Below are 22738 nucleotides of genomic sequence, written 5' to 3'. Positions count from 1 at the left end.
ACCACGGGTAAATTTAATAATCACTCTTATCTAAACTTTGGGAACGGCGTCTTTTAGCGAAAGAAACTCACCACCATTCCCGTTTCAGCTAGGTTCATGCAGGTACATACGGACTAAGATTTAGTGCTGAAAACCCGAACCTAACCCCGCTCCTTGGTAAACCCTAAAAGGTCGGACGGATGATGCTCGCCGGTGGCGCGTGAAATCCGTTGTTGTCAAAACAAACATGAAAACGAGTGATACCCCATGATCGCTTGGTGTGTGTGTGTGCGCCCTCGGGATCAACACTAAGCGAGTGCGTTAGATGAGCGAGAAAAGCTTGACTCTGGAAAATAACGACGGCGCTGACGTATCCTCACCAGCGGTACGGCATGGGGTGTACGTTAGCTAGGCGCTAGTGGAAATGAGTGGTGTTGATAGAGATCACAACAGGTGTCAACTGTTACTCCAGAGACCAAATCTCCCACTTTCAAAGCCAATCAGATTACTCCCCTGGTCTTTTTCTTTGTTCAGAGTCAGACTAATTCAACGTTTTATCATAAGGACAGTACAGCCTCCCATAGCAATCTCATAGGCGGATAGATTAACTCCCCGCAGAGATGACGTTGAGATCTCAACGACTAATCAATTTTGCGGGGATGGTTTGGACAAATATACATGTATGTACATGTATCTAACGTTCGGTTTTACCGCTCCAGCGTCATCAGTGCATGCATATTCATGCTTCCCCATCTATAAATTTGTCATGGAACCCTGGACTTGGATTGCTTGTTGCTACGTGCGTTGCTGATCAGACATCTCGTCTACCTATCTGCTTGATCCCAACCTGCTAGTAGATAGTCAAGGGTACGGAGATTTACATATATGAGAATCGATTTGTGGACGCCTTGAAAGACGGGACAGATATGTTCTCTCCACTACCAACACTCCACGTCCGTCTGTTTTGTTCAATTATATATAGAGATTGGAGGTTTCCATGACAGAGCAGATAGAGACGACAATTGACACACACATGTTTTGTGTAACGCTTTGGCTTTGAGGCTTACGTTTGAAGCGAAACGACATGGGGACAAATATAGAAAGTCGGTTTCGGAGTGGGCTCCGAACGGGCCAACTTGGTGTGTATGCACAGAACGGGTGCCGCAGATCCAAGTGGGTTATCGGAACATTCGATGTTTCCCCTCAGATTTCCAATTTCAATCGACGAAATTAAACAAACAAAACGAAATTCCCACATCCACCACCGACCGTTCTGCCGGGCAATACCGAGCGAGTGAAGTGACAAGGCGAGACGAGATACCGAAGAGGGAAAGCAGGGCCCTCTCTCTCTCTCAGCATGAGACCTGTTCGGGGTTGTTGTTGTGGATGTATCGTATTCTAACGTCGTACCTTTGGAGAATTTCGTGGAATAAACAGCCCGCAGCCAAACACGTGCCAGTCTTAAGGACTCGTTTATATAAACAATTCCTCGAGATGAGGGAGATGTGCCAAATCGCTTATCGCGTTCTATCGATTGCCTACCGGCGGAACGGGGAGGGGGAAACTGCGAGTCATTTTTGGATAGTTTTGTGGCGGGGGGGAACGAAGGCAGATATATTTGCTCTCGTTTGGTCGGTCCCGCAAGATTTTCTGCAGAGGTTGACAGGTACAGTCGTTTCTGGGTCAACGACGAACCCGGCTCGATGACGAGTGGCTACTTTTTGGGCTGATAGTCAGTCAAAGCAAAGGGGTCGGGGCGCTTTTGTTGGCTTTTATTGGCTCCGATTGGCCTATTCGCCATCGAACTGGTTTCGTCGTTGACCCAGAGACGACTGTACACGACAGGGAGGATGCAGGGCAAATCTCCCATTTAGGGCATTGGCGCTTTTCCGTAGTGGGTGCAGCGAGACTGGGAGAGACAAAGTTGGCCATGTCTCAAAAGGACTAAAGCAGACTTGCTGAGTCGAAAGCGGACTGAGCACCTTACCAGAACGGGACACACAGCGTTACACACCTGGGGGAAGCGATGCGAGGAACAACCAAGAAGCCCTGAACGGGAAAGGCGCCACGTACACCCATGGCCCTTGCCCTGGCCCTGACCCTGGTTCCGCGCAGTCATCTGCCATGTCACGGCCCCCCCCTTGAGAGAGATTTCCATATTCATAACAATTTCCCACCACCACAGATTGATTCTATTACCACATACCCGCACAAGCACGTAGGTAGCAGCACGTCTCTGGTCCGTCCGGCTGGCTGTTTGGTCTATCCCCCATTCTAGGAAGAAACAACCACCCCCCCTCCCTCTCTCTCAAACCCACACACACACATACACACACACACACATACACACACACACAACCACCCCCCCCCAATCCGCCACCTTCTTTTTACTTTTCTTTCTTCTTTCCCCCTGCTCACTATAATAATCAACAAACCTTTTTTTCTTCTTACAATCTCTCTCCAGCCTCCTGGAAACACGACCTCAAAAGATAATCCGGATCAATACTGTATAAACAACGCGACTCCACATCATCATCTCTCTTTCCCCTTGCACCGCGTCCCCGCTACGACCGCGTCTTCCTCGCCCATACATAAACACATACATACATACCTGTCTTGCACGTCGTGTTTTACCGATTTGCTTGTCCTGCAAGGAAGATCATATAACTCGCCGCCCCCCCCATACTCAATCACTCTCGATAACTCACAATAACCTCGCTTCCGCCACACCCTCAACCAAACAATTGAATAGCCTATCATGCTTCTTCCGAGTGCAATTCCTTGCGAGTACCGCGCAACTACTCAATCCCTCGCCAGCCCTCTTCGTCGTTCGTCGCGACACGTACAGCAGGCAGCAATATCGTCCTCATCATATCGTTCCCCGCCTCTAGAGGAGGCACCTTCCTTCATTGCAAGCGCGCCTGCAGGCCTTTTTCAAACATGCAGACGATTGCAGAAGGCCCTGTCGGTTGACCGATTCTCAACACCTCCGCCTCCACCACCCGTCGCTGCAACACCCCCCAAGAAGAATAGCGTCCAGAAGCGGAAGCAGCAAGCACAACCCGCACCAAGCACACCGCGAAGGCCGGCACCAAGAACGCCAATTGCAGGAAGGAACAAGAGAGCCAGAGATGTGGCATTCCCGATTCTGTCTGACGAGAATACGTGCATGAAGAGCTTGGAGAGTGGTGACTCAGACCACGAGTTCCAAGACCCGTTCACAACACCCAGGAATAAACGCGTAAGGCTCACGACACCGCCATCACCGCCAAACAGAAACCTTCGGGTATCGAAAGAGGACGAGTCGAGCGATGCTGAGTGGTCGGTAGACGAGGACAAGCTACTGGTGGAGATGGTGTTGAGCAAACTAAACCTATCAAAGAACGACTGGGAGGAGTGTGCAAAGAGCCTAGGGGGACGGAAAGATGCAAAGAGCATCGGAAAGCGATGGGAGGGATTGATCTCATCACGGAAGGTGGGGTTGAAGGATAAGAAGAGGAGGCGTGTTTAAATCGTTTTTCGCGTTTATTGTCTTTCTTTTCTTTTCTCTCGGACTTTCGGACTCTTGGATTTTCCTTACTTTTTTTACTGGTGTAACATTTTTTGTCAGAAAAAAAAAACGGTTGGGTTTTTTTATTTTCTAGGTTTTATCTTCATGTATCTGCTTTACCCTTTACTTTCTCTTTTTTTCTTTCTTGTGTATGTGTGGGCTTTATGTATTTTCATTTCTTGTCATTACTAACCATTTTTCTTTTCTTTCAATGATCGGTCGGAAAACAGACTATGACCTACTATCAACTGGCATGGTGTTTCCATATAAAAACCTATCTTATCTTGTCCTTCTCTTTTCTTTCTTTCCATTGCCTTTAGAGCGTGTGCGTGTGCGTGTGCGTATATGTTGGGTGTACTATACTATTATGTAGCGCAATTCTTGTTTTTTTATCATGACGGTTTTTCTCGGATATATTCATTCTTGTATAGCATATTTTTTGTGGAACCAGGGGGGTATAGGATCCGGGAGAGATCTATCTATCTAGGGCGAGAGGAAAGTGGAGTTGGGGAGATAGGGAAAAGGGAAAAAGGGAAGGGAAGGGAAGGGAAGGGAAAGATGTGTATGTAGTTAAGTTAAAATCTTATCATATCATCATCATACTACTACATGCGGGACTCTATTTATGACATTGCTACGTCTTATTCAGCTGTGATTCCTCGCCGCACGTATGCCATGCATACACGCCGTAACGAATATTATACCTATACCTATACCTACATGTATATCAATATCGATAATAGAGTATACATGTATATATGCACAAATTACCAGTGATCTCTCGTAACCAGAGCGGGCCACACGGCACGAACCCCCCCCCCCCCTTCCTCTTGCCTGCTTACCAGAATGTTTCGTCCGGAGAATTGAGTCGTGCAGCTTGCGTTTTTTCCCTTCTTTTCTTTCCTTTTTTCTTGTGTGTAGCGCGTGGGATGTGTGCGTGTGCGTGTGTGTGTGTGTGTGTGTGTGTGTAGAACGGCAAATACATACAATACACAGATCCGTCCGCGCGCATGAAAAAAAAAAAAAAAAACAAGAGGCGTGTCTCAGTTATCTTAAGTTTTTGGTATTGCTGGGAAACGGGAAATGGGATCTGCGGTACACAGATGGATGGATGTTGGGTGTGTGCTGCGCTCGGGGGATGGTCGTTTGGTGGGTTACGTTTGGGTTTTTTGGGAATTGGGGGATTGGGATTTGGGGGGGGGGGGGGGGATTATTATGACGATGTGGTTAGCGTGTTTGCGTTTGCTGCGCATGCGTTCAGTTGTGGGGGTTGCTTGGGTAGGGTGGTTTGTTGGTTTTGGGGGGGAGTTTTGGAGCTTTGGAGAGCTTGGGGAGCTCTGGGGAGCTCTGGGGAGCTTGGGGAGCTTGGGGGGAAGCTTTGCTTGCTTGCTTGCTTGCTCTATCACTCGGCTCGCTTTACTCTCTCTACAGTTCAGAGAACTCAATACAACTCTCAAGCTCACGCTCGCCTCACCCACACCTCGTGTAGATATAATATAAACAAGCCTGCATATATGTTACGCTCGATAACGGATGAAGCGGACAATTAACGTTTTTTTATTATTTATTTTTCGATCATCAATTGCAATGGGACGGGTATGTGCAGCTTGCAATGGAAAGCCGTTTTGAGGACGGGCGGGGGCGGGGGTACGAGATAGCGGGTTGAGCTGCGATGGGTTGGCCATGGAGAAAGCTTCGATATAGGGCCGGAGAGAGAGGGATATGATGGGATGGGTGTGTATTTGTCGCTACCTGTAGTGTAGCTATGATAGTGTATCTGTAGAGCGGTGGTGGTATGGTGGTATGGCGCACAACGATAGAGTATTATCACAGTCTGTTTTACAGTCGTGCTAGCTATAGGTAGGGTTGTGTAGCTCTACATAGGGTACATATAGGTACATGTACGTCTTCGTACTCTACCTATTACCTACATCTCCATATTCTACCACCTGTAGACCACCCGTACCTGTGCCCATCACCAGCAGCAGTACCTACAGCCCATCTCACCGCACCCCCAATCCTCCAAACCCAATCGCCAAATCCAACCCAAGCCCGAACCCAAACCCAACCCACCTTCAAAACCGCAATCTGGCAGTTAATTATCACCCCGGAGATTGAGATTACAGGACCGTCCCAAATCGTGAAATGAAACGGCCCATCAAATAATAATTCAGGTCTCTCACGGGCCCCTCTGCATAATCACTTACATATGTAAAATGCTGGATCATGGAGATTACGAGGTTGACCCCAGTAAGCAGAGTAGCTTCCGGAACCCAGTGTGTTGGGTTGGGACTGGGGGGGGGGGGGTGGAAGGGGAATTTGGCTCATATTTTTACTAGCAGGGCAGCAGCCAGGCACACACACGCACACAGACCCTCTCTCTCACGTGGCCGGCATGTGGGTGTGGGGCCTTGGCGGTGGCCGATGATTGGTGTAACGGACGTCACTCTGTCTCCCCCATCTGCCCATGCAAGACAGGTCCTCTCACAAGTTAGGCTGTTAGCAACCCCAAACCTCCCCCACTACCTTACCACCTACGATCGCAAAGACAGTCATGGCCGACATCGCCCCCCTTGCCGCCCAAACCCTCGCCCAAGACACACACCTCACGTCCACACCGTCCACCGCGCCCCCGACCTCCGCCGACTCGGCCCCCAAGTCCGTTGTCGTCGGCGTCGGCCACGACTCTATCGACGACGACGACGACGCCTCCATCACCCTCTCGCTCGTCGAAGAGCCACACAGCGGCGGCGGGCGGCTGCCGACGCTGCCGGACCTCCGCTTCGAGCAGAGCTACCTGGCGAGCATTGCGGCGGCCGAGGGCGTGTGGTGGAAGATTGCGCTCATCACGCTCAAGGACCAGTGTCTGATGCCACTGCTGCAGGGCGTGGGGTATAATCTGTTTGTGATGGGGTTCAGGGTGTGGAATCGGGGGGCTAAGTTTGCGGGCGCGGGGGTGGGAGGTGAGTTTTTGATTATTCCTTGGTTTTTGCGGTGGGGAGTTGGGGGGAATTGATGGGCGTGGAGTGATAGAATGGGCTGGCTGACTGATTGCGGGTGTAGCGAGAGTGAGACGGTGGTGGTGGGGGGTTAATAATTGGGATATCCCGAGGCGGTACTAGATGGAATGGAGGGATTGAAGATTGATACATAGCAGGACTGAGAACTTGCATCATGAGCAATCACACATATCACTCGTTGAAGCCAATGATTCAGTAGCATGTAGTCCCAGCCAACCGCACCGCACATCACTCGTAGCCGAATCTTGGTTATTAGTAGATTAGTAGTAGCCAAACCTTAATGATTAGTAGCCCACACCATTATCTTAGTGGCCCAGCCAATTAGTAGCCCACTCCAATTAGTAGCCCCAGCCAATTACTCGCAGACCTATAACAAGTAGTGCCATTCCATCTATATAACAAACAAAAACCCTATAAACAAACAAAAACTCCATCTACACCGCCACCTCCGCGTCCTTCTTCCGATTCCACTCCACACAGTCCTCAAACTTGACCTTGTCCCCGCCAAAGATGTCCAGTGCACTCCCATACGTCAGATCCACCTTCCCGCCCGACAACCTCTCCACCGTCTCCAGATCCGCAATGCTATACGCACCTCCGGCGTACGTCGTCGGGATCGTCACCCACTTCCCCAGCGCCTCCACGAGCTCCTCGTCAATGCCCTTACACAGGCCCTCCACGTCCGCAGCATGGATCAAGAACTCAGCGCAGTAGTCGGACAACATATCGAGCGTTTCTACCGCACCGCACCCACCCATCAGTACCCCACCCCACCCCACCCCACACCAACCACCAAGAAGAGGAGAAAAATACCTTTATTCACCTCCATATCCGTCATAGTCTGCCACCTATCCATCGCCACCACCCACCGTCCCTCCCTGCGTCTACACGACAAATCCACCACCACCCTCTCCCTCCCCACCTCCCTCCCCACCTCCTCCAACCTCCCCATATCAAACCTGCCCCCCGGAAACAGCCACGACGTCACAACAACCTGCGCCGCCCCCCTCCGCACCCACTCCGCCGCATTCCCGCCATTCACCCCACCGCCGACCTGCAGCGCGCCCGGCCACGCCGCGAGCGCACTCGTCGCCGCCTCCTCGCACCCGGGCCCCAGCAGGATCACGTGGCAGCCGGTCACGGAGTGCGTGCGGTAGAGCTCTGCGTAGTGGCTCGCTGGGTGCGGGGAGGTGTAGTTGGTTTTGAGGGCGGTGGGGGAGGCGTCCGAGAGCGTGCCGCCGACGATCTGTTTGACGACGCCGCGGTGGATGTCGATGCAGCCGCGGAATTTGGTCATTTTTGCGGGATTGGGGTGGGCTTGTGGGTGGGTTGGGAGGAGCTGTTGGTGCTGCTGGCGCGGCTGGTAATGATCTTTGTGGGGTTTTTTTTGGAGGGGGAAGAGGTGGGGTGCCAAGCGTTTTTTTTTTGGTTGTGGGGTTAGTTGTGGTGGGTTAGGGTTGTTGTATGGATGTTTGGGCGACGGAGGGAAGGGAGGGAGGAGGAGGAGGGAGGTTATAATGGGGTGTTTGGTGCTGGCTTGGTGGAGAGCTTACTTCGCGGGTGCGGTTTGTGTTTGTGGTGGGAGATGTATAGCTGCATGAGCTATCACTCGGACGGGTATGCCGTCGAGATTCGGGCTAGGACTCCAATAATGGATACAGACATAGTGGACAGGACAGTACTATGTCATCAAGCCTAGTGGGATGTATAAAGAAAACTGTAATCCGGTGTAAGGAAATATCCGGGGCATCCAGAGATATGTGGACTCGACTTGAAACCGGCTACTAATATACAACTAGATCAAAGAAGTTCCTGTGCGCGATCTTCATAAAACGGCATAGGAGCAGGCCTAGGTGTTTTCCCAGACAAAACTAGATTGGGCTGCAAAAGTAGCTTAGTAGCTGCGGAGATGATTTATGAAGTAAAGAATAAAATTGTCCCATATCATACGCACGCTAGAAACGTGTCACCCCCAGCAGCTACTTCGTCGTAGGATTTCGTAGAGAACTTATAAAATCCATATCCAGAGAATACTCTATCTGTTATTCAACAAGAGTGAGGAAACAGTCACCCCTAAAGAAGACGGCCATGTGTCAAGAGCGGCCGGCGAGAGGAAGAGCGGGGGGTGTAAAAACCATGTTTTGTTATGAAGTGGACAAGAGGTTAATGGGTTACGACCTCGAAGACATGGTAGATTCCCAGGGTTAGGTGTCACCATTATATCTCTCATTACCTCACCCCCTTAAGTACCACTTCCAGTTCAATAAAAACTGTGTGGGGCGGGTTGGTCTAGCTAGTAGACGGCTCGTCAAGGAGGAACACCGAGTGTTTAAGCCCATGACGGTAGGTCATGGGTTCAAATCTTGGGTGGGAGGCCTGTACAGTACGAAAATACTCTACAGGGCTTTTTGTTTTTGTTTCTTATTGCTCACAAGAGAGTGGCCAGTGGGTCATTGTGTAGTAGATTTATTGCTACATACATGTAGCTTCTGGAGCTCAAGATATTCTCTCCGCCAAAGGCCTTCTTATGGGTTAGGGCTTTGGCGGACGCACTAGCGCTAATGGTATTATAATCGCATTAGAAAATTATCTACCATCTACCGCTTCCGTGGCCTAATCAGCTGAGGTGTCGCCCAGAGGGGCCGAGGTCGATAGTTCGAACCTCCCAGACTTGGTGGGAAAACATACACTGTGTGACTGGGTAAAGGAGTAGAAGCGGGTCGCCTCTCCTTTTTGCTGCTTTGGACCTTGGGATGGAATTCCCTTTTTTTATTTTATTTTTTTATTTCCTTCTATCCTTTCGCTCCCCTTTTTGAACGGCGCCCATGGGTGGTCCAATTAATGAATTAAACAAACAAACAAACAAACAAAAAAAAAAAACCCCCATGGTGGTCGGTGAGTCTAGAGAGTCGAGTGATATTTGGTGATTGCCATATTATGCACATTATGTTTACCTACGTAAAAAAAGGCAGACGGGGGCCAATCGCAGAGTATCTCACACCGGTACCATACTACTTGCTGGACTTTTTGTCCGAGCCTCTGCTCATTATTTGTTTGTGTGCATGTGCTAGCTAGCTGTATTTCGTTCAATTCTCTCCCCTCTTACACCAACGACCGGCGCGCGACCGCCTAACACTGGATTCCGTAGAACACCATATATAGGAAGTGAGGGCGCACACAAGAAGAAGAAGAAGAAGAAGAAGAAGAAGAAGGAGGAGGAGGAGAAGAAGAAGGACCGCATACTTCCTTCTCTGATATACCAACCGGAGGGCTAGAATTTCCCTGCGAAATCAACCTTTTCAACTTCTCTTCTCGAGCACCCGGGGCAACCCTCACACCATCTCTGACATTCACATTCACATTCACATTCACACTCACATTCACGCACTCTACTCAGGCAACACAACAATCAAACCGCTTCAAAGCCCAGCTCGTGGCGGGGACTACGTTCTATGTATGCATGCATGTAACTATCTACACAACACTACTTTACTTATAATAACAATCATACAACAAAGGAAAGGGTATCCGGGGGGGTATAAAACGAGCGTAAGACCATCATGCATAGACAATCACAAGGCATCATTAATCCATCATAAACAAAACAGGTCCATCTACAACCAACCAATCCGCAGCTCCAACAACAAAGAAAAGGAGTGAAAAGGGAGGAAGGAGGAAAGAAAGGCAGAAAAGACAGAAAGGGAAGCCCACCTAGTCACTATCCGGCACATACGCCTCCTCACCATCACTATCCCCATCATCATCCACATAACTCTGGTCCCTGCCCGCCTTCTTCCTGGCGGGACTCGCGCCCCCAACCTTACCAGGACTCTTCCCCCTCGCCCCCCTCCCTGGGCTCTTCCCCCTACCCGGACTCTTCCCCCTGCCACCACTCCCCGCCGCCGCCGACGCCGGCGTCAACCCCCCATTCCCACTACCACTCCCACCTGCACCACCGCTGCCCCCTTTCTTCGGCCCCACCGGCGCGCCCTGCAGATCCGGCCTCGCCGCCGTCTTCTTCGCCTTCGCGCCCGGGCTCGCCCCCTTCTTCGGCACCATCGGTGCCACGCCCGCATTCACCCCCGTCACCATCCCGCTGCGCTCACCATAGTCCATCCACTTCTTCACGACCGCATCAATAGCCTGCAAACCCTCGCGCGTCGCCTCAACGCTGAACCACTCCTTGTGCGTCTTCCCGCACGCGGAACACTGAATCTCCGGGTTCTCCAGATAGTCGCGCAGCTCCAGGTGGATCAGATGCTCGATCCTGTGCGAGTTTGGCACCTTCTTGCCAACCTGCTCTGCGAGCGGCGTCGCGGCCGTCGGTGTGGCACTGGCAGACACGTGCGGGTAGAAGCGCACCAGGCTGAGATTGTAGCCGCACTGCGTCGACCACTCGTGCAGCCGGCGCTGCACGTTGTTTGCGCGCCCGATCTTGAGAAGGATGCGCGGCTTTTGGCCAGGGCCGGAGGAGATGCGGTGTAGGGCGGATGCGGCGGCGGTGGCGCCGGGCGCGCCCGGGGTGCTGCTGGGTGAGAGGGGTGAGTTGGTGAGCCAGAAGATGTAGATGTAGCCGGGCTCGTCGCCCTCGGAGAAGGGCTTGGAGAGCTCTTGTTGCAGGCGGGCTTGGCCTTTGGGGGAGAGCGTCGGCGGGATGTAGGAGAAGAATGCTGTTTGGGTTGTATCGAGTCAGTATATTCACATTCCTTTCATATCAATCATTTCCGGAGGAGAGGGACAAAGAGGGTAGTATTAGACTCACGATTTGTGGTGCTATTCGGATCAAAGACCGGCGTGTAATCAAAGTCACTCGCGGGCGTCCGTCCAGGCGGTCCACCGGTAGCAGCAGCGGCTGCCTTCCCGTTCTTCGCCATCGCGCTCGAAACCTGTTTCCGGTCAGGATACATCTTAGGCAAGGGAGGTGTCGGCGGCGTAGTTTCAAACAAGACCTTTGAATCCTTCGCAGCCTGCGTTTTCGCGGGCCTCACATTCCCATTCCCCTCAACCACACCCGCCGCAGCGGCCCTCAACTCCGCCTCGGTCTGCTTCCTCCCCGCGCTCAACCCATACTCGACATCATCATCATCATCATCATTCCCAAAACAGAAACACAGCAGCCTCCTCAATAGACTCTGCTTCTTCTTCTCCCTCCGCGGCGGCCGCGGCGGCCGCGCATGACTCCCCGGCGGACTCGGCGGGCGCACCTGCTGCGGCGGCACCTGCTGCTGCTGCTGCGCAAACGGGTCGTCCTTTCCCTTGACCTTCTTCGTCTTTGCCGTTATCTTCGTCTTTGTCGTTGCGCCTCCTCCCGGCGCGCCGACGAGGACCTCAACCTGCTCGATAAACGTGTCCATGGAGCCGCGGCCGATGCGCTCGCGGCGGCGCGCGAACGAGGCCGTGTGGCGGAGGGCCACATTCTGCGATTGGTCCTTGTGCGCCTCGCAGAAGAAGACGCGGGTGTTTGCGATTGTGGCGACGATGCCGGCGGTGGGTGTTGTGCTGCCGGGGGTGGTCTTGAGCGTGCGCGTGCAGGGCTTGCCGGCGTTGGTGACGCCGCTGCAGGTGTCCGAGTCGGCGCGGGCGAGGAGCGTCGACAGCGACTCGGGCGTGTTGGGGATGAAGGGCATTGTTGGAGGCGACCACAACAACAAGACTTTGTTTCGGAGATGTTCTGGTTTTTTGTTTTGTTTAGTGAGAGAGGAGGAATAAGAGAGCTAATAAGAATGCAAAATAAAATAAATAGAATAGAACAGAACAGAGAAACAAGAGACAAGTACGGGAGGGGGAGGGCAGGCAGGGCAGTGCTGGTGTTTTATATCATACCACTTGTACTCTTTTCTAATCATCCATCCCCCAGCAAGCAAGCACAGACACAGACACTGAGAGACCAGCCATAAACACAGCTGGAGACACAGAGACACAGAAAAACACGGACCACGAACCACAGTCCCACAGACCCCAGAGAGCTAGATCTGATCTGATCAGATCAGTTTCACACCTCTCCAAACCCAGGCAAGCATCCATCCATCCACCCACACGCCCCCAAGTCCCCTCTTCCTCTACTCCTCCACTCACCACTCAGTAGGCGCGCGAGTCAACAAACACCGCCATAATTGGCCACAAGCATCCCTCCCCCCCCATGGCCCATCATCCCCATCACAACAGGGGGGTTCACCCCGCCAAGCACAAGCACAAGGCACGAGTGGCCACCGTTTAATCCCCTCGATCTTCGTCTTCGCCCTGCGTGGCACGCCCTGGGGCAGCAGCACCTTTCCCGGGAGCTCTGTGGAAACAGCTCATCCGATGACAGCTGCTTTTGCGGGAGCATTTCAATTTTAGAGCACATAGAGATGGATGGCCCCTCGCCCGCGTGAGCTCTTGAAACGACGTGGACGCATACCCCTAGGTGTCATCGGCATTGCGAGCTCTGGGATTGTATGTATTTCCGGGTCTCTGGGTATATGTAGCTCATGTAGCTACATGTAGCTATGGATAGTCGTGGTCAGGATACAAGCTACATACATATCTGTAGTTAGTACTGCGGATATCGAGCTGTCAGAAGTACTAGTACCAGGTCTAGGTCAGCTATAATGTATCTAGAGTGCACCCAGCACTAGTAGCTAGCTAGCTATCTAGCTACATAGGCAAAGCAAAGCAAAGAGGAAAGTGAAGAGGGGGTGCCCAACCGGGGAAGGAAAACCTCCCATTGGCCTAGCTAGCTACATCCACCGTCACATCATGATTTTTTTTCACGCCGCCGATACGGGTACGATCCATGGCACCGGGATCGTAAAGGGCAGAAAGAAAAAAGAAACCGAGCGAGAAAAAAAACCGAGCGAAAAAAAAAAAAAAGGGAAACCACTCAGGCCCACCATAGCCAGTATGCCCATTCACTCTGCAACACGTGCCTTCCCTTTCCTCGATCATAAGGTTTCATAGGCGGGGTTGGTAGGTGGAGGGGGGGCGGAGGGGGAATGTGGTTCTATTCTAGCTCAGCTGCCTGCTGATCAGATCTGCAGGGACTCCCGACCCGCTCATGTACGTTATACGATGTGCTACTAATCTGCTCTACTCTGGGTAGAGCACTGGTGGGGTGGGGTGGATAGAGTGCCTACTGAGCTAGAGATGTATGTATGTACATACTTGAATTGATTCAAGAGGCCGCGGCCGGCCTATGTCATTGCCATTGATAGAGTCGAGCAACGTACGGGCCCCAACTGACTGAGGGAACCCGAATGGATGGTGGATGTAGGTAGGATCGATGTGGGAAAATCACAAACACAACTCACAACTCATCACTCGTCCTCTAGCTCTTTCTCTCCCCCGCCAAGTCAACGGCGAACCTGCTGGGTCTGTCTGTGTCTGGGTCAATGGCGAATGACCGGGTAAGCGCAGGTTATCCGTTTTTCGTGTGGAACGGTGAAACGGCTAGACATAATTATAATTCCACCATGTATTATTGCAAGTTGAAAATTGGCTCTTCATGACACTTAAAAATATAAGGAAGATCCTTACTAGGGTGTAGGGGTGTAGTAGATCCACCCTTGTCACCGCCAGTGCAACCAAAACAGGCAACTTGGGAACCTTGGCAAAACGTTCCCAACCTACCGAAAGGTGGAGATCTACAGTCGAGTGTTCCCAGCGCGGGAAACGCTTATTCCCTTCACGCGTTCAATCCATCCCGGGTCTTTCGACCAGCCACCAGCCTCAACCTAAGCAAACGCGTACGCCCTATAGAAAAAAAGCCTCTGGATTTTTCCTTCAGATGTCTCCCTTTCTCACAACTGATCACAATACAGTTAACCCAATTTCCTGATGAAACCTGTTCCTTTTTTCCACGATTCCGCCACCCACCGGCAAATCTAAAGCCAATAGAAGCTGGTTGATATATAGTTGCAGCTAATAAAGGTATTGGAATTAGTACTTGTAGGTAGGAGAATTTCTTTCTGGAGGCTCAGGGCTCGCTTACCATTCAAAGCATGAATATGGGCACTCGTTGCCGGAAAACTTGGAATCAATTGTTGGTCTCTACCATACAATGGATTTAATGGCGTATTTTCATTCGTAATCTTGTAATTAAGCAATCGGGCAAAGCTGTTCTTCTGACTGTCTCGATGTCAGCACTGAGTCTCATTCATGTATGCCTACATACGAACGCCCAAGCTCCCGGAGTATGTTTTCTTCCATTCGTTGCAGTTGGGCTGCCATATTGGCCGCAGCCATATTTTAGATTTTCCCCATTTTAGTGGCCGCAATGTCTGTGAGCCCGTTTGCAGCATTTGTCATTCCGGCAGATGCATTCGCCATAGAAGCTTTTGAAACGTTGAAATTTGGTAGCTCGGCCATCACCTCCAAAGTACCACTTCTTACGTCGTGCCTGAGCTAGAAACCTCCGAAAGAAATTAAAGCTGGGATACTCACTATTGAATGCACTTCCTGTCTCTGTAGTTGCGCTGTGGTGCTTGTATGTAGGGTTGTACCGAACACCCATATGTATAGGGCGTTGAGGGTAAATACGAAGAATCTGATAAGGGAATATTGCTGTGTTTATCTTATCAGATTCTCGGTATTTATGGCTGACCCGGTATACAACTGAAATCCTCGGCCTCCTCATTGGTCGGAAGGAGAAGCTAAGCTACTTACAGTTAAATAGGCGTTCCCAGCGTTCCCAGCAGCGTGGGGAGTAAATTCCGTCATAATTTACATACTCGCGGCCAGGATAATTTACAAAGAACCAGAACATACAAGTGACGATTACAGGGATTATTATTATTGTATGGAGTGGCGCCGTTCTGTTCTGGCATATCTTCAAGACATCAAACCTGTCTTAGACAACTGACAACCCTTCGGAAAGGCAGACAGCGTCTACGCCGCCCAAACCCCGCAATTGAGTCCAACAAACGGTCCAATCTTCCAAAACTCACGATACCCATTTATCCAGAAAGAAAGAAAAAAAAAATATAGATACAAGCTTCTACAATGGCGGGCCGACGCCTCGTGGACCTGATCGCTCTGGCCAACGTCTCCTCCGCAATCGCCCAGCGCCATTTCGCCCTCCGAAGCCAGCAGCTACAAATCCTCACCACCTCGTCCAGCATCTTCAAGACCCTCCGGTACAAACCCCCAGTAGTCCAAGGTAGTGCCCGCCAACAGACCGCCTCCGCAGCAGCAGTACCAAAAGAAGAAGGAATCACTCAGGACCATTTCTACACCCCCGGCGCCGCCACAGTCACCGACCCCGAGCCAGTAGACTCGCTCAAAGTCACGCAGAAACAGGCTGCCTCCAACCCACTCCCCGACGGTACAATCCCGCCCTCTGATTCGCCGCTCGCATCTACACCGCCGGCGGCGAGACAGCACCTCTCGCCGGAGGCGGCAAAGCGGCTGCAGCATGCGTCCGAGTCGTCGATCCCCGAGATGACGGCCGAGGACTCGGCGGACGATACGGGGAACGATGTGTTCTATCTTCGCCAAGCTAGGGTATCCAGTGTACTGAGTAACCTGCCAAGGAAGAAGATTCCGAGAATGGCGGAGGGCGCACAGCCGGTGACGGGAGAGGGTATTGATGGTGATGTGTTTTATGAAACACCAGGGAAGAAGGAGGGCGAGGTGCAAGATTTGAGTAACGAGCTGTTTCACAGCAGAAGGGCAAGGAAGATAGTGGCTCAAACGCCTACTAAGGGTGTTGAGGAATTGAAGCCAACGGTGGCAGAGACGCCGAAGGACAATACTCCCTTGACAGAAGGGAGGGACCAAGACACTTTCTATGTCAAGGACTCCATCTCCTCTCACCCAGTCGCTGCTAATGCTGCCGCCTCCGATTTGAAGGCAACAGATGCAGAGACAGCAAGTCTAGCTACAGAGCTAGCGAGAGATGCCGAAGAGAGTGCCAAACCCATCACTGAGAAGCAGGCAAGTTCATCTCAAATGTGTGGTTCTCTTTACTAGCCCTTCGATCGATGTCCACACCCTTGTAAAAAAAAAACATGGTCAAGTTAACATTTCCCTCACGCAACAGCCTGAAACCGCTGCCTTCCAAATGAATGCCTCCCGCGTGCCCTCCTCCCGCATTGGCCGTCTCTTCCACTATGGCGGCCTCGCAACCGGCATGGCCTGGGGCGCTGCAACCGAAACAATCAAGCGTGCTACAGGCCTCAGCGACTCCTCCAGTGGCAGCGGCGTCATGATGTCGCCCGCCAATGTGGAACGCCTGGTCAAGAAGCTCTCCCGTATGCGTGGGGCCGCGCTAAAGCTCGGGCAAATGATGTCGTTCCAGGACAAAATGTTACCGCCTGCCATTCACGAGGTCCTTACTCGGGTGCAGGACAGTGCAGATTACATGCCTGCCTCCCAGCGGAACCAGGTTCTTACTGCAAACCTGGGCCCGAATTGGAGAGAGCTGTTTGGCGAGTTCAACGAGGTGCCTATGGCTGCTGCGTCGATTGGCCAGGTCCATGCTGCCACTCTTGCCAGCACGGGGATGCCCGTTGCGGTCAAAATACAGTATCCGGGAGTGGCTGATAGTATATCCAGTGATCTTTCTAATCTCGCTGTGCTATTGACTGCGTCGAGACTGCTGCCAAAGGGCTTGTATCTTGATAAAACCATTGCGAATGCACGCCTAGAGCTTGGATGGGAGTGTGACTATGTGCGTGAAGGTGAATGTGCAAAACGATTTGCCGAGCTGCTGAAAGATGACACAGATATTTTCCGCGTACCAAAGGTCATTGACGAGGCATGCGGCCCGCAAGTCCTGTGTATGGAGCGGATGTGGGGTGTAGGCGTGACAAAGATTATGAACGACCTGAGCCAGGAGGAGAGGGATTTCATCGGCACACAGGTGTTGAAGCTGTGCTTCAGGGAAGTGAAAGACTTCAAGTTCATGCAGACGGATCCAAACTGGACAAACTTCCTCTGGAACGCAAAGGACAAAAAGGTCGATTTCCTCCACACACTATCCCGCCTTTCCGGTCGTTTCCCACTAACACACCTTCCAGATTGAACTTCTCGACTTTGGTGCTTCCCGCGCATACGATGCTCCATTTGTGGAGACATACTGCTCTCTCCTCACCTCCGCGGCCCGCAACGACACTGCTGCTGTCATGGAGCTCTCAAAAGATCTGGGATACCTGACTGGCTTCGAGTCCGAGGCCATGCTAGATGCCCACGTTGGGTCGATCCTGGCGCTGGCAGAGCCGTTCAGCCATACCGCGCCCGAGTTGTATGATTTCAGGGACCAGACGGTGACGGACAGGGTGCGGGAGTTTATTCCGTTGATGATCAAGGAGCGGTTGACCCCCCCGCCAGAGGAGACATATAGTTTGCACAGGAAGTTGAGCGGTGCGTTCTTGATGTGCGCAAAGTTGGGAAGTAGAGTGCCATGTAGAGGTATTTTTGAAGAAGTGCTGGAGAGGTAGCGGGTAGACGTACGGGATAGTCGTGTAATGCTTAAATGATAGTTGGCTTGGATGATTAAGATTCCCTACTCTTGAGAAGTGTAATATGCTAAGGCGGATCCATGGGTATGGGGGAGATAGCATTGTCAACGGATATGAATTTTACTTTGGAATACTCAAGGTCTTATGAGTTTTGTATTAATGATGGAGCAAAGAGGGCTCGATCATGATATAGCAGAAGAACCATATGATGTCACCTAAACTTAAATGACAAGTCTTTGCCCATGATTTACTTATCGTCATTACGCACACGTATCTCAAGGGCCTAGGTAGGCTGTCATCAATTTATCGCCTCCCTTCATCCATCAACTCCTCCCCATCCATTGTCTCCCGCTGGCTCTCGTTTATGCCCTATCCTCTCGCCCCTATATGTAGATTTCCTCTTGTGTCCCGCCTGTCCTTTTCGAATACAGAACAGGTCTAAAATGACACTGGGTTTCGGTAGACGTACTCTACAATAACACATGATGCAAGATGACACAGTTCGGTATGATCCAAAACGAATACTTATTAGATGTATGGATGGCTGAGCAATGACATTGAAGGGTCAGGGTTCTGCTTTATGTTGGCACACTGCCAAGATCAAGTATCACTTCCGGCACGTAGTCCACTATGGGCGGGTGGTCTAGTGGATAGACTGCTCACCAAACACCGAGAGTACCCAGGATACAACCAAACACACATAAGGTCCTGGGTTCAAACCAGGGGTGGGGGTAGTAGTCGCAAATTTCTCAATAAGACGGTGCAGTACCTTTTGTATTTTTGGAGAACGCTTTGCTCTTTTCTTCTAGGAGGGCGTGTTAGTGCAGAGCACGTATACCTTTTCCGTTTCTGTCAATGTGAGGCCGTTTCTTGGCACCCGAGTGATGTTCTGTGATTCCTCTTCGATGAGGAGGGGTAGATGATATGGGATTGTTTGACGGCCTTATGGGTGACTGGGCCCATAACCACCAACCACTGTTGCCATCAACCATCAAGCCCACTGCCACTATTAACTACTATAACATCTCAACATCAAGCGGTGGGCCAATTTAAAGCGTCGTTACAAAACCTCTCTAAATTGTGCGGAGGGCAGGGGTTGAGGGCATCGATGAGAGATGTTTCTTGGCACTCGAGGGATTTTTTATGATGGGAAATTATATGCGTAGCTTATACCACATTTGGCTGGCTATTATGTTATTACAATATACTCCTTATTATTATCTTCCTATCAATACCGTTTGGAATAAGTAGTATAAGAAATTGTGCATCGACTCTTCAAGTTTTTTATGAAAACGGATCTGCCTTCAAATTCGCGGTGCCAGGCTGGACTCTGAAGCCAAAGAAAAGAGGTGTATTGAGACCCCTGTACTAGTTACCGAGGGATTGATCGTGAACTTGACCTGAGCTCGTCGAGAGGGCTTTGCTTTCTACAATGATTCGCCCCTAGGATTTTCTTATTATGGTCCTGTCTCTGAATATCTGTGCACCATCGTATTTGACTAATTTAGGCATACAGCACAGGTATCGAAGCTGATAAAACCAATTTTTGTGACTTACATTTTTTCTATTATCTTGGTTTTTTTTTCTTCCCCCATTTTTCTGTCTAATACGCTAACACTTGCTAATACTTGCCAATCGACCATCTAGATCACCATCAACCAATGACATTGAAATTTTAAGAGTAAGATCTTTGCTTCTTGAATTCCGGGCGTTCTCCAGCTCACAAATCACCTCATAAATCTAGAAGAGCTTGTTTCTCAACTTTTCGCTCCTGTCTATTGTAATGCCAGGGATTCGAATATGAATGAGATGCAGGCCATGACCTGCGGTGCTCCTACCCCTTAGGAGACCGATCCCAATTGGGCAAGTGAAAAATGTACAAGAACTAAAGATTGCGGATTGCGCTGAAGAACAGGTGCATTATAGTCAAGTCTCTCATCCCGTCCCCATTTGGAATTAGGACTGGTGCGTGAGATATGAGTAAGCCTTTAGTTAAATCTCACGTCACTCTAACGGACCCAAATTTCACAAGCATTGAACACGTTTGTGGAGATATACTTCCCTGCGCATATCTCATTGACCCTGTTAGCTCCTTTACGCTATAGGTAAGTATCTTCCCAGGGGGGAGTCTTTATATATGTTATAACCCAGAATATTATTCCTGGGCAGCGGCCCTTAATGGGTTAAGATTTCTGGGGCTATATCTGGGAGAAACCCGCCAATTGACCCGAAACAAACTCTACAAGTAGAACACCGAGGGAACAGGGATTCCAAGTCAAGTATCACTCGAGAGATGGCTAAGCTGTTTAGAATCCTAGCTTTCAATAGAGAAAGCTACGCCGATAGCAACCATTCACGAATATATAGTCTACAGATGGCCCACCATGAATAATAAAAAGGCCACCGAATGCCATAGAGTAGTTATGAACCTATAATGGCAAATGCCCAAACTCCGAAATGGCAAAAAAAAATCCCTGTCATATGTCTATGTGCCCTAGTTCAACGTTTCCACACTGTCGAAACTCCGAGTTCCGAATTGTCAAAACTCGGCTTTGCGTAATCCTAGCTTCCATGATTCCAGATTAGTCTAATACGTAACTAAGAAGTCTATGCTTATATAAATGCTTAAAAACTAATATCGCCGATATCAATACTTAACCCACCATTGCCATAACGAATACTAGCACAAGCCAAACTTTTAATAGAGTAAGCAATTGCATTATTAGAACTCATCTAAATACTAATGGTATCTAACTCGCCCATACTTGGAGCTTGAGAAAAGGAAAGAAAACAAATTAAAATACACTAAGCTCACGTAGTCCAAATCCATAACGGAACAGAACAAACTACACGCATCTACCACTGATTACCAAGTACTATGCACCCGCATCCAGTTCCCTGCAATGGTATCTAAATTTCCTAAAAACGCCAATATCCCATAGACTCTATCACCTGCAATGCAATGCAAAAAAAAAGTAGGGGGAAAAAAAGAGAAAGGAGAGCAAGATAAACGACAAACAGTTTTGAAGAAAAAACAAAAGAGACTTACGGGAAAATATATGCGCTATTCACGGGCGGCCTGCAGCATACCCCAGACCTTCATCCCACCACTCTGCACGGCTACCTGATACGCTGTTCTCCCCACATTGTCTCTAACACGAGGGTCTGCACCACGACCAAGGAGCACCCTGATTACCTCCTCGCTATCCTTCGATGCAGCCAAATGCAGCGCAGTCCTTCCATAGTGATCCACACCCCCTACATCTGCCCCAGCTTCTATCAGAACCCTGGCAACATTAGCCCTACCAAATTTTGCAGCTAGCTGAAGTGGTGTTCTGCCAAAGACATCCCTGGCATCTACATCTCCGCCGCGCTCCAACAGAACTTTGATTGACGGAACACCTCCATAAATAGCTGCTATATGTATCCCCGTGCGTCCCTCATGGTCCGACACGCCGACATGCGCACCAGTTTGCAGACATAGTGCCGTGAGTGGGACCCCCCAATACTTCACCGCCAGGTGCAGCGGCGTGCGGCCATGACTATCCTGAATGCTTGTTGAGGCACCTGCATAGATCAGGAGCCGCGCGACCTCCTGGTATACCCCTGCGAGGCAGAGCGGCGTCTCTCCATAGCTACCCTGGATGTTCGGGTCTGCACCATGCTCTAGAAGCGTCTTGACGAGGTCGGTAGCGCCGAGTCGGGCCGCGATATGTAGCGGAGTCCATCCTCCATTATCCTGATGGGCCGTTGAAGCACCTTTCTTCAGGAGTTTGTTAACAAGTGGGAGGGCCTTCGCCTTGACCGCGCGGTGGAGCGGCGTCTCGTTCGTGTACTGAGCGAGGAAGACGAAGTCGATATTGGGGTCTGTTGACTCGAAGAGGGCCTTGATGGTGCAATCTAGGGGCTTGCCGGGAACAGGGTGCACAGCGTGTTTATTTGGGGGCGAGACACTGATAATGACGATGTTCGAGGTCTTTCGGAGGATGTGATGAGTGGCGGAAGGGTTGTTGGTTACGACTGACCAGTAGAGGGCTGTGAGGGCGTGGGCGGGTTGGCAGGCGATGTCGAGGAAAGCGGGGGTTAGAAGGTGGTTGAGGCGATGGTTGGTGAGGAGGAGAGAGAGGAGGTCTGAAGGGGTGGTGAGGGATGAGGCGACCAGGAGGAGGAGCTCGTTGGGCAGAGTAAGGAGCGACATTGTTGATGCGCGTTTTTGAAATACAGCTATAGTAGATATACTTCTTGACAAGATCTGTAGAGTGCATTAGTGAGATGCCACGCAAGTACTGGGGGGGGGGGGGGTGTTGGTGCTTACCTCTGCAGCAATCTTGTCTCTCGCTGAATGTTGCTTGAGAGGGTTGACGTGAAATCAAAGTTTTGTGGGGAAACCGTGGTATTTAAATCGCCGCTGATTCAAAAAAGTATTAACGTCATCACTTCCCCCACAAACGGCTGGGTGGGGGGAATGGAGACCCTCTGGTTTGTGTTTGCTTTCTTCTTTTTATATTTTGCAAGAAGGGCGGGGCTCTCGCATCTACGAACTAGCACTTACTTTGCCTGCATGCGTTGACTTTTTTTTTCTTCTTTCTTTCTTGCCTTGGTCGTGTTTAGCATCATTACAACCAATCTTGCGGCCTGAACCGGAGTAGGGCTTGCCAATCAGCCAATCACAGTGCTGCCGCGGCTTCCCTGTCCGCCTTCGAGTGAGAATATGTGATATATCCTCCCCGGGTATAATACAAATAACTAAC

General features: G+C 50.7%; 7 protein-coding genes across 7 annotated transcripts; 3 read left to right on the top strand and 4 right to left on the bottom strand.

Annotated features, from left to right (window-relative positions):
* Positions 1–2737: 2737 nt before the first annotated feature.
* On the top strand, positions 2738–3490 carry LAJ45_07887 (uncharacterized protein; the record flags this gene model as incomplete). Its single annotated transcript, XM_046117442.1, has 1 exon — positions 2738–3490. The coding sequence occupies one exon, from the start codon at positions 2738–2740 to the stop codon at positions 3488–3490; it is 753 nt and encodes a 250-aa protein (XP_045969427.1).
* Positions 3491–6083: 2593 nt separating this feature from the next.
* On the top strand, positions 6084–6651 carry LAJ45_07886 (uncharacterized protein; the record flags this gene model as incomplete). Its single annotated transcript, XM_046117441.1, has 2 exons — positions 6084–6492; positions 6593–6651. The coding sequence occupies 2 exons, from the start codon at positions 6084–6086 to the stop codon at positions 6649–6651; spliced, it is 468 nt and encodes a 155-aa protein (XP_045969426.1).
* Positions 6652–6983: 332 nt separating this feature from the next.
* Positions 6984–7846, bottom strand: LAJ45_07885 (uncharacterized protein; the record flags this gene model as incomplete). Its single annotated transcript, XM_046117440.1, has 2 exons — positions 6984–7285; positions 7363–7846. The coding sequence occupies 2 exons, from the start codon at positions 7844–7846 to the stop codon at positions 6984–6986; spliced, it is 786 nt and encodes a 261-aa protein (XP_045969425.1).
* A 2414-nt stretch (positions 7847–10260) lies between these two features.
* Positions 10261–12176, bottom strand: LAJ45_07884 (uncharacterized protein; the record flags this gene model as incomplete). Its single annotated transcript, XM_046117439.1, has 3 exons — positions 10261–11219; positions 11312–11435; positions 11499–12176. 3 exons carry the CDS (start codon positions 12174–12176, stop codon positions 10261–10263), a joined length of 1761 nt encoding a protein of 586 aa, XP_045969424.1.
* A 2134-nt stretch (positions 12177–14310) lies between these two features.
* LAJ45_07883 (uncharacterized protein) lies at positions 14311–15246 on the bottom strand (the record flags this gene model as incomplete). Its single annotated transcript, XM_046117438.1, has 5 exons — positions 14311–14333; positions 14404–14448; positions 14519–14655; positions 14971–15002; positions 15193–15246. The coding sequence occupies 5 exons, from the start codon at positions 15244–15246 to the stop codon at positions 14311–14313; spliced, it is 291 nt and encodes a 96-aa protein (XP_045969423.1).
* A 282-nt stretch (positions 15247–15528) lies between these two features.
* On the top strand, positions 15529–17966 carry LAJ45_07882 (uncharacterized protein; the record flags this gene model as incomplete). The annotated part of the gene is made up of 3 exons (XM_046117437.1): positions 15529–16461; positions 16568–17485; positions 17547–17966. 3 exons carry the CDS (start codon positions 15529–15531, stop codon positions 17964–17966), a joined length of 2271 nt encoding a protein of 756 aa, XP_045969422.1.
* Positions 17967–21051: 3085 nt separating this feature from the next.
* Positions 21052–22185, bottom strand: LAJ45_07881 (uncharacterized protein; the record flags this gene model as incomplete). Its single annotated transcript, XM_046117436.1, has 1 exon — positions 21052–22185. The coding sequence occupies one exon, from the start codon at positions 22183–22185 to the stop codon at positions 21052–21054; it is 1134 nt and encodes a 377-aa protein (XP_045969421.1).
* Between the last annotated feature and the right edge of the window lie 553 nt (positions 22186–22738).

Source organism: Morchella importuna (assembly GCF_003444635.1).
Source record: "Morchella importuna strain M04M26 chromosome Unknown Morimp01GS026, whole genome shotgun sequence".
Classification (NCBI taxonomy): domain Eukaryota; kingdom Fungi; phylum Ascomycota; class Pezizomycetes; order Pezizales; family Morchellaceae; genus Morchella; species Morchella importuna.
Note: the sequence above shows the minus strand (reverse complement) of the source record. Positions and strands in the feature narration are given on the sequence as shown.